Below are 17,478 nucleotides of genomic sequence, written 5' to 3'. Positions count from 1 at the left end.
CTGCTGGCCCAAGTGTCTTTAGGACTCTCAAATATCAGTAGAAACCTACACTGAAGCATTGAAACCAAGTTTTCTGGGCATGAATCTGTGAGACTGTAGATCAGGGTGCCAGCATTTAAGTGTCTGCGTGTAGCTGCCTCCATGTGAGCCAGGTGTCAAAGCCGCTGATAGAGCCAGTGAGGAGCCAGTCACTGCTCTGACATCAGAGGAGTTCTGCAATGGCCAAAGTTGATATTTGGTTTAGAGTGAAATGAATAGCTTTAGGGTGCACTGTGTATCCTGCTTGTGTGAGCTTCAGATGCTGGTCTAGTAGGGTTAAAGTCTTGGGGTCTTGTGTCCTGTCTGTTTTCCTTGTGCAGTGTCTCATCTACCCTCAAGTTCCTCAAACAGTCCATGTTCACGTTTAGACACCTAAATCAAGCTCCATTAACCACTTCAAATGAAGATACCTGTGTGTAGACACCAAAATGCAGCTTTTTCAGTCTATAAATTGAGATTTATATACTGCAGACTCTTGTGTTCTTGCTTATATCATCATCCTTGATGCCCTATAGTCTCTGTTTTATAATTTATATTTTACGTGTACACAAAATGCAACATTGTGCTGTGTTTCTCTGGAACTACAGGTTAATAACAACTTTCTTATTTTGGAAGCCTCTCTCTGCCTTGTGTATCCATCTATACATTTTGTTTTTCTTTCAGCTGTGGCTTGGGTGGAGCAATAGCAAATGCAAAGCAGTTCAGCATTCAGCAGCAGCTATGGTAGAAACTTAAAATGATGACGAGTTGTAGCTTGGCCAGATTGCAGTAGCTAGTAACAGCATTTGTCTTTTCTCTCACTTCCTTTCTACCACCCCTCTCCTCTCCTGTTTCTTCATTCATCTTTCTTTCTCGTTTTTTAGATTGATATTGTGCATCTTCGTTTTCTGAAATACTTTCTTTGCTTGTATTTCCTGCTTCTCCTGCTTCTGACATAATCAATATACAGTTTGCCAAAAGACAAAAAAAAAAAAAAAAAAAAAAAAAAAAAGGAAAAAAAAAAAAAAAAAAGCTGTACATTCAGCATTTTCCCCATAGTTGCTCATTGTTAACATAACAATCTAGTGTCCATGGTATTCTGTTGGGGTTTTTTTTCTTTCTTTTCTTCTTCCCCTGCCTGTTTCAGAAGAGCTATTATGCTACTTCCTAGGAGCTTTGAGGTGATAACAGGCATAGACAAGCACAATCTGTTCATTGTCAATATGAATGTTTGATGCTGCAACTGAAGCACACATGGGTGCAAACTCTTGATATATGCAGAAAAACATACAACCTTTTTTGTACACTTCTTTTTTCTAAGAGCAAATACAAAGTCTCAACACCTTTTCACTACCAAAGCCTTAACATGGCTCGCCCTCTGATGAACCCTCCAAGACAGCAAGATAATGACATGGCACACTAAATCAGAGGGTTTGGGTAAAACATTATGTTTAAAAAAAAAAAAAAGATCCTGAAGTTACTGATCTCACACCTGACTTACTGAAGAGTCACCCTGACATCTGTTTGCTAAATACTGATGAATCACTGTCTGCTCTCTCTCCTTCATCGATTTGAAAACATTTCACACGTTTCCTTTGGTGATTAGTTCAAACAGCTTTGCTATTCAATGAGCAGGACTTATCCCGAGTGCTTGCTTAGCTTAAGGTGAGAGACCACATTTACTGCATGTAACCTGTGTTCTTGTAATTTCTCCTGCAAAGCCAGAAGGTTTCAGAGCTGCAATTCTTCAAGCACTCTGTGACAATGCTCATTGCAAAGCCTCCTGTGAAAAATATTGGGTAACCCAAGATCTCAGGTATCAAAAATTCATATTTATGTTTTGGATTTTTTTGTGCAGTGGTACCGAAGTAGGTAGAAATGAATAGTGTTCATGAACCTGTTCCCTTGCTTGTCTTCTTCATCCTCAAACCTTAGGAGGGAAAGTAATTTTATGTGAATAGTAAAGAATATATCTTCAGTTATTTGACATGATTTGTTCATCACCAGTCTTATTCCAGGAGGAGATTGCTGACACTGTTGGGTGAGATTGAGTGACAATAAACAACACTCTTGCAAACATCCCTTTGTCTTGAACTATCTGTTGAACTGCCATGGAATTACTGTTGAATAAACCTAAGCAGAGCCCAAACTCTCTGTCTCTGCCTTCCTGTATGGTCCTTAGAATGTTTGATAATTCATTTATTATTCTTCATTATTAAAATAATGATATGCACTTAACAGCCAACTTGGAATCCTGGTGTTGAGTGGTGTCACAGGCCACTAGACAATGTACTCTTATTTTGTCTATTTGAAAAATCAGTGGAAAGGTCCTAGATCCTCTTAAAACATCAGTATCTGTTCAGCTGTGGAGGGTAACAGAAAGGGTAGCTCCACAACTTCTTTCTACCATATACTGTGCAGGGTAGATTTCCTGAGAAGTATAAATTATGCTGGTTATATATCAGGTACAAGTTGTTTGAGATTCATATGTAGACTTAGACATCTCTCAAATTATCTGAGTGTGGTCTGGGCTTTCTTTCTTTAGTCAGTGGAAAGAAGCAGCATTTCTTGAACACAGTTTGGCCTGTTTGCAACAGCTAAATCAGGATGAAATGATTCATCACATAGAAAAAGTTCTTTTCTCATAAGAGAAAGTGAGTCTGGGTGATTGGAAGAGATGCAGACACCTGCATTGTCACTGCCTGAGTATAGACAAATAAATGTCCATCCATTTATACATGTTCTGATGTAGAAATAATTTTTAAAAAAGACTAGAGTTTGGAGTGTACCAGCTTTAAATATAATTGAGCTAGCACCAGTAAAATTGCAAGTTGAAAAAAATAATTTTGATGATGGGCAAACAACATGAATAAGGGTCTTACATCCAGAACTGCTCTTTACTGGTATCTGAAGTAGCTATAGTGACAGCAGTGTAAGGTGTCTGTGTGTGCTCCAGTTGTACTTTAAGTGAAATTGTTGGCATTTTCTCTCTCCCATGATCATCTACAAGTCACATTGTCTCCCCATGTCACTAATTGAGCACCACACAGCACTGGTCTTTGACAAGGACAGATTAATTTACTGTCTCTCTCTCAGCTGTACTTCCATGGTCTTGCTGTTCATATTTTAGAGAAACCAGGTGGACTAAGTCCCATCAGCTTCCCTCTTCTATGACCCTGCAAGCACAGGAATATACTATATTTGCTATAACATTGGGGGTTTAGTGATTTGCCTAGTTTAGATCTTAAACTCCCTGAACAGAAGAGATTCCCTTTTTTCTATGAGAGGTTGTAGCGCATCACAGTGCATCTCACAGGTTTTGTGATACTGAGTTTCTGGAATATCCCCTTGCTTCATTCCTGAGTCAGGCTGTGATGCTGTGGCTGTATCAACCCTATGGCTAGGTTGGGAGTCAGAAGGAAGTATCCTGTCTGATATTTACCTGTCTTGAAAAGGACATTAATCTGACTTTGAATTGTTTAACATAAAATGGGTAGAACGTTGGTATAGAAATTTACCTTGTTTTCTCCTTTGCAGATGACCATTCCAGGATATGTCTGAAAGGTGAAAATAGCCACGACAATTCAGACTACATCAATGCCAGTCCAATTGTAAGTATGGCAACCTATGAGAAGTATTCCAAATAGTTGATTCTTGCCATTGCTTTCCTTGTTGTTAAAATAGGGTCACTCCAGGCACCTCACTGCTAATCTCAGGTTGTGAGCACCTCACAATGCTGGTGTTTCAGCCTGTCCTTTCAAATTAAGAGAAATAAATGTCTATGCATGCAATACCCTTGAAGTTTATTTACTAAGAAAAAGTCAATAGATAATCCTCGTTCTACTTTGTAATAATGTCAGCTTTTCTGTACTTGATATTGGATATTATTAACTTACAGATTATAAAATTCAGTGCTTTACTTTAGTGGAGCTTTTCATTCTCCCAAGAGGTAAAAATAGCTTGGTTTTTTTTGCATTGTCCTACTGGCTGCAGTAGGAGGAATGGTTTCTGTAGGCATGTAAAGCTGAGCTCCACTTCTGAGCTTCTTCAGCATTAGGAAGTGACATTTTCTCTTACTTTCTTCCTCTGTTGACCTAGTGATGCACGGTCTGGTGGTTCTGTAGCTCTCCTCGTTCTTGTCTGAGCTTGCTTTTAGAAAGCAAGGACAGGATCCCCTAGGCCCTGTGTCTTCATTCCAACTGCAAAGTAGGTCAGTCCAATTTTTGTGTCCAGATACTCCAGTGTGGCCCAGCTGCCATTTCCCATGACTGTGTGAGCTGAATGTGAATCCTTTTCTTCTCCATGGAAGGCAATAGGGAGAAAAGGTTTCTATTTGTAGACACTGAACAGATACTGTCAGTGGCACTGCCCTGTCATAGCATCTCAGTGGAAGTGTCAGGATATCCATGTGAAGGGGGAAAAAGACACTGTGTCCTTGACCTCTGTGGGGCTGCTGGTATTGCAGTCACTTTTTCTCACAGTTTTTATTCACATTAATTAGGCACCAAAAAGTTATTATAGGGCAACTGTGAGAAAGAACTTAGGATGAAGAATAAGATCTCACTGCAGTGGGCTGTATTTGCCATTACTGGCTCATTTTCCTGGGGAGTATCACTCCCCCAGTTGAATGACTTTGTGTGGGCAAGGCAGCTGACAATTTGCAACAGCATGAAATTACAGGCTGCTTCCTTCCAGTGTTGTTGACAATACTTTTTTTCGTCAAAAACCCCAACAGCTACATAGAAACTGTTCCCTGATCTTTGTTTCAGCAGAGTTCAAAGCTTCATTTCCTTCAACACATAAAAGCACTTTATTCAAAGAGTTACAAAAACACACAGAAGCCAAAAAACACCTTTGGGATATTTTTGTCTTTGGCTTAGAGTAGAGGGGAAACCAAAGCACCTGCATGTTGAGGGATTGCCAGTTTCCATTTCAGAGGACAAGGGTAAATAGGCACAGATTAGAGTTTTTAGACTGCTTTTAGGTATATCTCTGACTAGACCAAGCTCTATCTGGCACCAGGATCAGGGGATCACAGAAGGTCATGTTCCAAGAAATGTTCATCCTGCTTGTAAAATCATACACAGGGGTCCAGCTCCAGGGCTTCAGTGCTCTGTTTGTGTCTTCAGGACCCAGCTGGTGAGTTATGTTTGGTCAAGCCTTCATCTGGTAGTAGAAACTGAGAGGTTTTGTGGGAAGGACAGGAGTGGGAGGTGATGACTGGAAGTGAGATATTGTATTCTTGTAAGAGCTTGGTTGTAATTCACATGGCAACAACGTGGTATCAAAGTGGAATTACAGCATCTGTAGACAGTGCTAAGTCGGGTTCAGTGTTGACAGCAGTAAAAATGTTGGTTTTTACTGAATCACTGGGCTTCTGCAACCTGCCCAAAAGTCTGTGTAGACACAGCTTAACTAGTTTTAGTACACAAATTTGGCTGGAGAAGGGAGTAAATTGTTGCATGTGTGTATATGTCTGTAGCAGTTGTGGTTTTGGATTATAGTGTAACTATTTCTTTAATTACACTGAAGAGTAAAGTATTAGATTAAATAGTGTTGGAAGTAAAGAAACAGGACTAAGATATCCCATTGACAAAACTGAGAAGAGGTTTGTTTTATCAGGATGCCCAAAGCTCATGCAAGCCCAGGGTTCCTCCCACAGCTTTAACTCTTATGTTTTTACAAAGGGCTATAATCTTGCCTTTCCATCCAGCTCCTGATAAGGGTCCTTCTGCAGGGTTAAAACATACTTCTTTTTTGTGATTTTCCCAGAGTCAAGAATTCTGTTCAATACAACAAGTCATGCTGATGAACCAAAAATTCTTACGGCTGTTTTTGTATCTCTTACAGAAATACTTCTATGCCCAGAAATAAGTGGGTTCTAAGAAACAAGTGTTTCATTAGATTGGGACAAGTGCCCAGTAACTTGAATAGCCAAGAAAAACTGCCAAGAAAAAAAATTCAAGTTCCTCTTCTTCATGGTAGGATAGAGACCCTACTGTGAGAAGTCCCACAGCTTGATGTTTGTGTAGACCTGCTATTCCAAGGAAAGATGCTCCAGTTACATGAGTTTGCTCCACTAAACCAGTAGTCATTTTGCTGTTTTGAAAGGAATAGATGAAAATGTGTTTCCTGAAGGTGATGCAATGGGGGGCTGATAGGAGGAAATCCCTGCTTTGCCATCCCATGGTCTGGAAAGATTCCCTGCAAACTACTGAATTTCAAGCCAAATTAAATATCCTCAGATTAGTGTAAACATATTTGTTAATCTTGTGTAGTTTTGTATAATGAGGTCGAATATAGAAGTGGCAGAGATACTCAGTCTCTGTTCTCCCCACTTCAAATGCCTACTGCAATATTGAATTGGGCACTTGATTCTGCAATATTTACTGTGTTTATACAGCTAGTGAAGCCTAAGTTGGACATATGTGCTATTTCTACTGCTGTTTACTTGAGATCTTTTCTGGTAGCACATTTAATCGGTGTCTGTGTAAGCACACGGTGGATGTGGAGTATCAGTAGAACTGCTTTCACTCACTCCTGCAAAAATTCTGCCATTTCTTTCCTTCAGACTGTTTCAACTTAAATAACCTCAGTAATTGTCCTGTCAATACAGTGATGCTCCTGGTGCGTTTGCTCCTTGCAGTGCCTGGGTGAAGAGTGAGCACTGTTGTGAGATGGGCATGGAGAGCACAGGATCAGTATGGGATGAACTGACTGGAAGAGGCTTTTTCCTCCCTACATGTGGGAGCTGTCTGGTGCAGGAAGAGTGTAAAATAAAAATATTTGAGCTTCTAAGAGGGAGGCTGCCAGTCCTGTATGTGTTGCTGGGTATCTCCAGCTTCTGGGTCAGTGGTCCAGTCTCCAGCTGGGGCTCATTCAGCCTTCACTGAAGTCTAAATGAGTGCAGCAGCACCCGGTAAAAAAATCCCCTTCCTAGACAATGAGCTGACCACCTGCCTACATGTTTCTTCCTTTTAAAAAAAGCTGCCCCCCCCCTCAATACCTCACAGTAGGATGTGAAAACTGGGGTTATATTGGTGGCCTCACTACAGCTGAGAATGGGTGAAGGGAATCAGAAAAGATTTAATACAAGTTCTTCCCATATGTCTTTTATTTCACTCTAGCATGAGGCCAGGCAAAATGAGTCCTTAGGGTAAATTTGCAGGGTAAAAGTGAGGTAGAAATCTGTTTCCCTCTTCTCTGAAATAACATAAAGTACTATGATAATAACTCTGATATCGGCAGCTGAATGAAAGGCTTGCAATTACAGCACAAGGAGACCCTGACTGTGCAGAATAAAACTGTGATAATTACTTCTGTCATATTTGTACTTAGTCCTCATTAAATTTCAGGAAAATCATCCAGTAGTAAATAATGTGCAATCTTTGCTTTTAAATCAGAGGTCATGAAAGTAAATGGGAAATTCTGTTTTTCCTCATAGGGTGTCTTAGAGAGAAAAAAATCCCATCAACTACATTTAAAAACTCCGTTTGCTTATTATTGAAGACACCAGACTGAGGAATGTCATTAGCATGACAGTTTGTTCAAATACAGCATACAAATTTCATCAGCAAGAATAGACTGAAATTCGTAATGGCTTAGGCAACCAGATTTGCTTCTTTCATTCCATTAGGGGCTTAAAAGGAAGGATTTAAAAAATTGTTTTAAATTTTAATTCAAACATGGAGATGAGGACTAGCGTACCTTTTTAATTTTAATGTTGAGGTGAATGATCACAAAGTTTATCTGCATTTGCTGGATATGCTTTCTTTCGCAAAAACAAATACACTTCTTCTTTTAGAGACTCTCTATACTTTGTGTAATAAATATATGCCTGGAAGTAGATTTTCTTTGTGTTGTAAACACATGAAGTCTGGAGACCATGCAGAAGCTTGAATCCATATAAATTTTTAAGGTGTTAATGAGATTTCAACTTTCTTTCTGTTGTATTTGGTCTACGCTGGATTTTGTTCTGATCTCATGATTCAGGACTATTTAGATGGACTCAGAGGATTTAGATGAAGGTAAACATGGTGTGACTGAGACCATATCTCACCCAGCATCTTTCTCTGTGGAAAATAAAGATCTGACAAGCTGAAGGAGAAGATAAAGGGAAGGAATTAATCAGTGTTATTTACATGAAATTTCAAAATGGTCAGTGATGCCTATTGACACTTTTACTTCAGTTTGCAGTTTTACAAGACTGCTTAACAAGAATCTACATGTACCACTCTCAAGGATTTACTCCCACAATGTATTGATTTTTCTGTATTTCATCAGCATTATCAGTGAAATCGTGCAGCAGTGCAATCTCTGTCAAAGACTCAACAAAATTCAGCATTCTTCAGAGAATCCTTGCAAAGTCTTAGAATAAGGCAGCTGGATAATAGAACTCTTGAAGGAAGAACCAGCTTTTATTCTGTAGTAAAGCAAAGGTGGAATCCTGGTCTGATATTAATAAGATGCAACCAGTTGTGATAATGTTCGTCATATATTTTCCTACTTTAAGGTACTGTAAGTCAGCTTATAGAACAAAGCCCTGTAGGAAAACATCAGTTGTGCCACTAAAGTTTTCTCTAATTTTTTCTTTTCCAAGAAGAAATCTCATTGCTCCTCCTTTTTCTTTTCCCTTGCTTTTGATACAGGCAGTGATAGAAATCAGTACAATCAATTGCATGGCCAGTAATAGTAATCCTTGACCCTTAATATAAAATCATGGAAAAATAGATTGAAACATTATCACCAGACTTGCCTTTGCTGTACTGCGGCAGAAAATGAGAATTCCACCATAGTAGAACGGTTGTAATAATTGTAAGTTTTTCTTTCCAACAATGGCTGTTCGATCCCATTGTGATGTAAGCCTTGTGAACTTGATGCTTTGATGTGGAAATAGAGGTAAAAATCATGTTCTTTTTGAACAATTACTATTAGGGTGATTTCTGAAGGTTGTTCTGATGTAAAATGTTAGCAAACAATCAATTTTTGTTTTAATACTTGATTGTATGGAGTCTGGAGTACTCCATTCTTCTCTGGAGAATACATTTTCCATTTTATTTTCATGAAGTGAGAAATCTGAGGGATCCTTGAAAGAAGGTAATGACTACTGACATAAAAAAAAAGCCTTTTACTTGATCCTTGATTAGTTAGTTTAAAACCCATTACTGACTTTATTTCTTTATTCAAACTTCTGTTAACTTTGATAGATTAAGATGCCCTTGGTGTTCTTGGTGACCTTGAGAAAATAAAAAAGAAAAAAGCAAAAACATTCAAGAACTGTCTCTTGCCATCTCCTACTCACATTAAATTGAATGTGACCAGACTAGGGGTTTTTCACACTTTTCTTGAAATACATGTTCTTTTAAACAGCGCATGTAATACAAAATTGATGAAACCAGGAATTTCATTTAATTAGTTTAAACTTTGCTCTTATTTTCATTCAGTTAAAGATCATTTAATAGTGTGATAGCATTTTCTGCCGTTTTCTATTTGCTCCAAGCAAGAAGAGTTTCTGCTCATAATTGTTTTTTTGTGCAACACAATGTGCTTGGAATGTAATAATTGTAATTGTCTTTTGAATTATTGTTAAACTGCTGATATACTTCACCACTCTGTGCTTATTGTAATGTTTGCCACGTTCCAACAAGCACCTTTGTGACAGAGGTTGATTAATGCTGAAATGCCAAGATTGGCCTATTCCTGATTTATCAGCTGAATGTTGAGATGTATTTCCTCCATGACAGCACTGTTTGCATCATCCTTGATTTCTTCTGCCTTTGTTTTCTGGCATGTCTACATTAAAAAGAAATTGTTTAGGAAGAATTCAAACTAAATTATATTTTTTCTATAGTTTGGTGTATTTACTGTTGGTTACATTTCCAAGCCAAGCTCTAGCCTGTTGGAGAAGTGACATCATTTTTTGAGTGGATACAACCCACAACAATTTCCACTGGGAGTAGCACATCCTCCTTGGTGTAGGTCAATTTTTCTAAGTCAAGAGTTTTAGTTCCACCATAGGAAATCATTTCACCACAAGTTAAAATCCTGTAGATGTTTGGGATTCAAAACAACAACAAATCACTTCAACTGTAATGGAGAATAAAAAAAACCCAGCTTTTAAGCTTGACTTTTCTTGATCACATTTGTTGTTGTTTTCAGCTCTGTTTAGTTCAGTATCTCAGTTCTTACAAAACAAAGCAAAGCAAAACAAAACAAAGTTGCCCCTTTTGAAATGTTTCCTAAGGGCTTTTTTGTTAATACTGATTTCTGAAGAAAGCTAGTTTTCCTTGGTCTCAAAATACCCACAGTAGTAAATGTCCTGCTATCAGAATTGCTTTTGTCAAAAGGCAAAGAAAGCAAGGTTGAAATTTGTTGTGAGCAATTGCTTGTTGGGAAGATTTATTTGCTGATAAGAGAAGCATCCCAATGAAACTTGGAATAAAATGATGGTATTATAGACATCTTGGTCAAGGTTTTTTATAACTATGGGTGGTGAATCAGAAGTAAGCTTTTAGTCTTAAGTGGATTCAGTGACTTTTACCTGTGTTGTGTTGTCATGGAGAATTTTAATATTAAGTCCAGCTTAATTATACATCAGAAAATTAGAAACATAAAAGTGTTCTCTTCCTTTTTGCAACATTCATCATATTGTTGTTCCATTAGAATAACTTACATCTGTTCTTTTATGGTTCTTCCCTCTTTTATGTTGCACATAATTATGAGGTGCCTTCTTTTACGCTGACATGTACCATCACTGAAAATTTTGATAGGCTATGAATAAATTCAGGAGATGCCTGTTAATGCAAATGTGACTCACATTCATTCTTATTCAGATCTTTACTTATAGAACAGAACTGTGTATTGAGACAAATTCTGCCTTCAGCTACATTGGTATAAGTTAACTCTCACCGACTTCAGTGTCACTGAGTCACACCCACACATCTCAGAGCTGAAATGGCTCTCTTTTCTTTATGTTCAAAGTTTTGTCCTGCTTAGTTCAGGGTTAGAAAGAGTTTGTTTGTTTTTTAATCCTATCAGCAGATCTTCTTTTTCAGCAGAATGGGTCCTAAGATTTAGAACCAAGAAAACCACCCATCAGTTTGAAAACATTCATTGTAACACGCTAATCCTATTTACTCCTGATGGCTTTGTTTCTTAGATTCTTTATTTTTTCTGCTCAGTGAATTTTCTGCTCCTTGAATTAAACGTAATAATTAAGGTCTTTAAGCAGAACTTCCTCCATTGGGGCCAAATCCATGCATTTAGATAAATCAGCTAACCAGAAAAAGCCAGAAACTGAATTTGTTCCCCATTTTTGCTGTTTTTTAGTTACATGTGCCCTTGACTGGCATGGTGGAAATGGAGAACATATTTAGATGTGTGGAGTATTCTTAGCATTCAATGTAGAAAAATGTTTCAAAAGACTCCTAGGTTGCTATGAAACCACGAGTACTGATCTCCAATAAATACCTTTGTCACCCACCATAAATGATCTTACTCTGCATATTGAGGACATGGGACATTGTTCATCACGTGTGTTGATATTCATCTGGTATCATCAGTCTTTTGGGGGAAAGCTTCTCCTCTGAGCTTACAAATAGAAATAAAACACTTTGCTTGCCAATAAAGGATGGAGTCCTTTAGGAAGTCCCTTGTTCTGCTCTCACATACTTTCTGTATCTAACACTGCAAGGGATTTCCTTTAAATAAATCCAGTTTGTGTTCTTCCTCCTTATTCCAGATGGACCATGACCCCCGAAACCCTGCATATATTGCCACCCAGGGCCCTCTCCCTGCTACAGTCGCTGACTTCTGGCAGGTAAGTTAAACATCTCTTTGAAAACTGAATTTATGTCACAAGTTCTCCTGTGCTTTTTGAAATGTAATCTGTGTAAAAGTGTGTTGTGCTTGAGTCACTCTAGGTGGAATAACCTTAATTCAGATGTCTTTTTAAAATGTAGTACATGGATATTCAAGCCATTTATGTATAAGACAAGCCCTGCTAAGGAATAGTTTATCTGAAAATTACACTGAAAACCTCAGGGCAAAGTATTCATATTTTAGTGCCTGGTCTCTGTAATTAAATTACTGCCAAGGATTCAGTGATTTTCAGAGGGCTTGAAGAGTGCAGCCACAATTCATTGTCATTTTCCAGATCAGGAAGGACCTAACAGTGAGTGCCATGAATTTTCCATTGAAAGCCATTCCACACATGTCCCAGTTCTCCAATATGCTTAAATCCCTATGCATTTCCCCTAGCACATGCAGTTAGGACCCAGTAGGGGCTGAAATTTTTTTTGCAGGACTGGGACTAAATGGAGTAGTTATTGATGCACAACTAGGAGATTACTTTGTGTGCAGGTGTTTGAGTGCTGGTGCAGCTCTCAGATTTGGACCAACACATATTTTCAGAGTTGATGTGTGTGATGGTGTGATGGATACAAGTGTTAGATATTTCTTTGGAAGTGCAGAACTGTATCTGAAAGTTTACAGAAGCTGCCTGGGGAGAAGGCCAACTGGGGCTTATTAACAACATGAACATATGCTTTTACTTTTTGTTTTGCATTATGAATTTAGAAGTTTTTGTTCTGAAGGTAAGAGAATGTCTGTGTGATGATTTCAGAATTGTCATTGTATTTTCAAAGTTGCATTAGTTGAAATCATCTCTTCATCTGCACCACTTGACCTATCATTAGAAAGTATTAACTGATCCCTATTGAAGACTCTTCTCATGTCACAATTTTTCTGATGAGAAATCAGGACATTTTCAAAAGAGTTACTGAATTTTGGGTAGATGGATATTGAAGTGCTCCGTCCAGGATATTTTGGGACAGTTTTCTAGAAAGGTAGAGAAAATGCTTTCTGCTTGAAGTCAGGTGAGCTTCTGGTCTAGCTTAAATTTTCAAGTAACTTGAGATTTTTGTATTCACTGTTTGGTAATTAGCTAGAATTGGGAAGAGTGATCTTTTTCTCTTGGCACATGGATTCCTTCTAATAGGCATGATACTTGAAAATGTGTTTGTTAAGTTACGCATGCAAAATCAAATCGTATGTTAGCTATTCTTTAATGACATTTTATGATTTCTATGGCCCAGGTTTTTAATTGTATATTTTTTCATATTTGAACATCTACAATGTGTATATTTGTACATCTATATTTGTGCATCTACATTTGACCTGTAAATGCCCCTTTACATGTTGAAAAATACATATTCTTGTTTTTAAATAAGGCGTTTAAAAAGCCCACTTTGAGTAAGCATTGCAGAAATCAGAATCAATCATACAAGCATAGAATGAAGGATATCTTTTGTTTTTCTCCCACACCAGTTTGAAAAGTTAGGCAACCTGTTTGCATGGTCACAAAGACTACAACTTTGTTTCTTTGTTCTGTGGCACAATCTTCATTCCACTTCATACTTAAAAGATCTCTTTCTTTACTTTCTTTCCTCATGATATTTTGTGTGGAAGAGTATTTCTTCAATTTCCTTCTGCTTTTTTTGATATTTCTCTTCCAGTAATCCATCAGTGAAACCTCACTCCAGCTCCCCACCAGATTTGCTGTAAATGTCTCCTCAGAAACCATTTGGGAACCCTGGTTCAGCTTTGGTTTGAATGTGGCTGTGAGCATTTCTGATGTGATGCTCTTTTACTGTTTCTTCTGTTAGGTTCCATAGAAAAGATGTTTTCAAATATTTATTTTGATGATGTCTGTCACTTCAACATAACAATCTGTGCCAGTGTCCTGGTTTGGTTCATTACCCACTTTTCTTAAATTTCCTGCAGATCACATTTCAGTGTGCCAGTTCTTGTCCCAAACCTTTTACACAGCCTAGGGTATCAACCCAATTTAATAAACAGGCCAAGAGAGATGAGTTCTTGCAGAACTTGCTTCCACGACCACTGAAATGAAGGAGATCCAGTGTACAAATCAAAAGCCACAGCTTGAACATGTTGCAGTTTATGCCCAATTGCAGGAGAAAAGTTAATTTCTATTTTTCACTTAATAGTGCCTATTTTAATGAAAAGCATAGGAAACCTGAGCTTGCTATGGAAAATAGTCTTAACTCCTGTCAGGGCACAATCCGTTGATATTTACTTGGATACAGTTTTCTGTAGTTTATGGTGCTTCCATGATGCTGCCACCAGGGATTGTTTAAGGATTCAATTATTCATTCCTGATACATCTTCTCAGTGGTTCTCCTCCCTCTCCCTCCTCCACTTAATGCCAGCTGTTGCAGAGTTGTGTTGCTGTTTTCCCCATTTTGTGCTCAGTGAAGCAGTTTTCTGACTGATAGTGAGAAGAGTGACTGACTCCAGAGAGATCTGGGACTATTCTGCTGTTCCTTGTCTAAATGCACAATGTCATGCTTTAGCAAATCCAACAGAAATTCTTGGAGCTTCACGTCACCTTCCATGGCAATGTTTACTGGATGTATTATTGCTTCTTATTTTTGCAGAGATAGAGCTGCTGAGATTCCAAAGAGCCAGGGTGCACAGTGGGCATCAGCCACTTTGTTGTGTCTTGGCTGAAAGGTTGCCCCAGCAAGAACCTGTTGTAATTGTTTCCATTCCTGTAGGCATTTCAAGGTGACTTCTAGAAAACTCCTGTCTACAGAGCATTTGTTCTACTTGAAAGTGTAAGGCAACTTTCTTGGCATTTACAACACAGCTGATATCCACAATGAAATCCAAACTGCTTCTGATCATTGCTGAATGTCTACATTTCATGCTCTCATTCCAGATATAGTTTCTAAACCAGCTTTCTCTTAAGCTTTTGTTATATTCTCCCACCAATCAGTGACTACTTCTACAGTAGCAAGCAGTCTGGCCTGCTATTGAATGGATTTGTGGAATGTCACAATACTTTGTAGGTTTTACCAAACAGATAATTTAGTTTCGGGCAATCTTTTTTCTAGTTTTACTGGCAGGCCCCTCTAAAACCTGCTATGTTGATCCAGTGCCCAGTATTTTAGTGCGAGTGCTATTAGACACTTAGCAATCAAATTCTCATTTACTATATTTGAGTTGCCCAGATCCAAACACAGATCACAGTGAGCTCAGTGCCTTTGCTTCCTCAAAGTAGGCAGAGCTTTTTCATACAGCATTAATGGTGCTTGGTCCAGGCTCATGTAGTTTAGCATTCTTAGTACAGGTGAGCAGATCCAAGCCTAGTTACCAGTATGAGATTGGAGAGGCATCAGTTCCACTGATCTCACTTGTGACCACTTCTTGGAACATTATGACTTTTTGGTAGGGTGGAGAAGAGCAGGTATCATTCTTCAGTACCATTTAACTTGAACCACTAGAGTTGGCCATTAGTCTTAAAATTTGAATGTAAAACTTTTTATTAATTTGGGTTTCCAAGTTGACCTGAGAAGTCAGCCTTATGGGAGTTTTTCTTTCAAAGGCACAATGTTTGAGCTGGAGATGCAAATACCTGGATATTGGTCATTTGCAAATGGTGTTCGAATTTGTAGATGTTGTAAGAAAAATAATGATAAAAAAGGCAATAGTCTTACACTGACTTTTCTAATGGCAAAAAAAGTCCATGTTTTCTTGTGTCCCTCCAGTTTACTTCTCCAGCTCCTCGGATTCTTGGCATAGCTTCTGTAAGTCACCAAGTGCCAAGTTAGTTCCAACTTTCCTGGCTCACCTATTTCTTTGAAAACTTTCTAGCCTGCAGGAGTTGTGTTGTCAGTCATCTCATTGATCTGTTTTGCCACAGGGCTTCCTAATCTGTCTGGATGCTTTGTGTTTGCGGCTCAAGCAGAGATTTCATCTCCACCTGCTTGTCATCTCTTGGACCACTCTGGAAATTTTCCAGCCCCTACTTTAATTAATTTTGAAAAGCCTCCAGCTGATTTAAGTCTTCTTTTAATTTTATCTGGTCTTGTTTTCATCTCTTTTTACCAATTACTATTTCTGAGAAATACATCCTTCATTGATTCTATTTTCATTCAGTGGGAATTCCACCTCACGATTCTCTAAACTGGATGACTGTCCTCACATGGTATTAATCCATTTTTACCTGAGTGGTTAAACAATTTGTCGGGTCTGTGGGTTGTTTTCTTCTCAGCTGGAAGGAAAATTCATCCTCAGGACAGGGTTTTGCTTTGATAGAGTTCCATTTTATTTACAAGGAAAGAACAGAGTTTTATTTCCTTGAACAAAGACAGAATAAAGCAACAGTCAATAACTTCTTTTTTCCAAAGCTCATTCACCCAGTGTTTTACCCCCAACCTCTCTTTCAGCTTTTCTTCTACCAGGATCACAATTTGTCGAGCTGTGCTGGTGGTTTCTTTATTCCTTTTACACATTTATGCTGCTTATCAGGATTAATCATCTTGCCTTGATTAATGCTCTCTCTCTGCATTAAGCATATCAGTTTCTAGAGAAACTCATGGGTCCATATGCTTCATGTTTCTCTTGTTTTTGATGATAACTTCTGTAATTTCAGTTATCAGGCTTCATAAAAGAGTTTGCTTGTTTCTTACATTTATCTTGAATGAAAGGTGATGATTTTGTCCAGCAGTTTCAGTGAGATTTCACTCAGCTCTTTCACATAGCGCCATTAAAATTCAACATCTCTTTGAACATAATTCAAAAGAAAGAGGATGTAGAACATTTCTGATCTATAACAAGTTTTCGCAGCAGGAGTTCCATGTTGTGAATAATTCTGGAGGCATAAAATTTTATTATTTTCAGTATGTGCTGGATTATAATTCCACAAAATATTTGACATGAAGTACATGTCTTAACTTGCAAAATATTCTAAGAAGCAAGGCATGATAATATGCAAGGAACTATTTCTAAGAGTTAGGATACTTAAAACCAACTGTCCTTTCACTGAAAAATTGTTCTTAATTATGCTGGTTTTATAAATTGCGTGTCTGCTAAGGTTCGTCATCTCCAAATGGAGATTTCTGTAGGAGTCCATAAATTTTTCCTCTGGAAAATACCCCATATCATGTCTTTCTTTTATGAATCTACCCACGTTTGCCCTTCTTTTCCCTTCTTCTTTTTAGAGGGAAGTGCATTTTCACATTTTTTTTATTTTACTACATTAAGTGAAATAGGGGGAGGGAACAAGCACTTCCTGCCAATGCTTTAGTTGTCTTAGAAAATGAAATAGTATGTCATATATATACTTTTTTAAGCATTTGTTGTGCTGTGATGTCCTCCCTCCATGAAGAAAATAATTATCTGAACATTACAGAAGTTCTGCTGAAGGGGTAGAGAAATATGATTTTCCTCATTTTCCAAATGCTGAGTAAGGTACAGTGCACCAATAACAGTAACTCATGACAGTAAGTTAAATACAGTCCACACTTGTAGTGGACACGCAGTTTAGACCAAAAAACTCCATGGGTTTTGCCTAAACAGACCTGTAGCTCAGGCTACAATAGATAGCCTGTGCTATCTATTGTATGTATCTATTATATATATCTATTGTATATATAG

At 38.1% G+C, this 17,478-nt stretch overlaps 1 protein-coding gene across 1 annotated transcript in view; it reads left to right on the top strand.

Annotated features, from left to right (window-relative positions):
* The window catches only part of PTPRN2 (protein tyrosine phosphatase receptor type N2), a gene marked incomplete at its 5' end in the record, with an annotated part of 472,560 nt that overhangs the window by 417,262 nt on the left and 37,820 nt on the right, over positions 1 to 17,478 (top strand). Inside the window, 2 exons of the mRNA XM_083873585.1 lie at positions 3,556 to 3,629; positions 11,759 to 11,836. Coding sequence (XP_083729711.1) covers positions 3,556 to 3,629; positions 11,759 to 11,836 — 152 coding nt within the window. The remainder of the gene's footprint in view (positions 1 to 3,555; positions 3,630 to 11,758; positions 11,837 to 17,478) is intronic.

This window comes from Zosterops lateralis, assembly GCF_965231275.1.
Source record: "Zosterops lateralis genome assembly, chromosome: 1".
Taxonomy (NCBI): domain Eukaryota; kingdom Metazoa; phylum Chordata; class Aves; order Passeriformes; family Zosteropidae; genus Zosterops; species Zosterops lateralis.
This window is presented reverse-complemented; position numbering and strand designations above follow the sequence as displayed.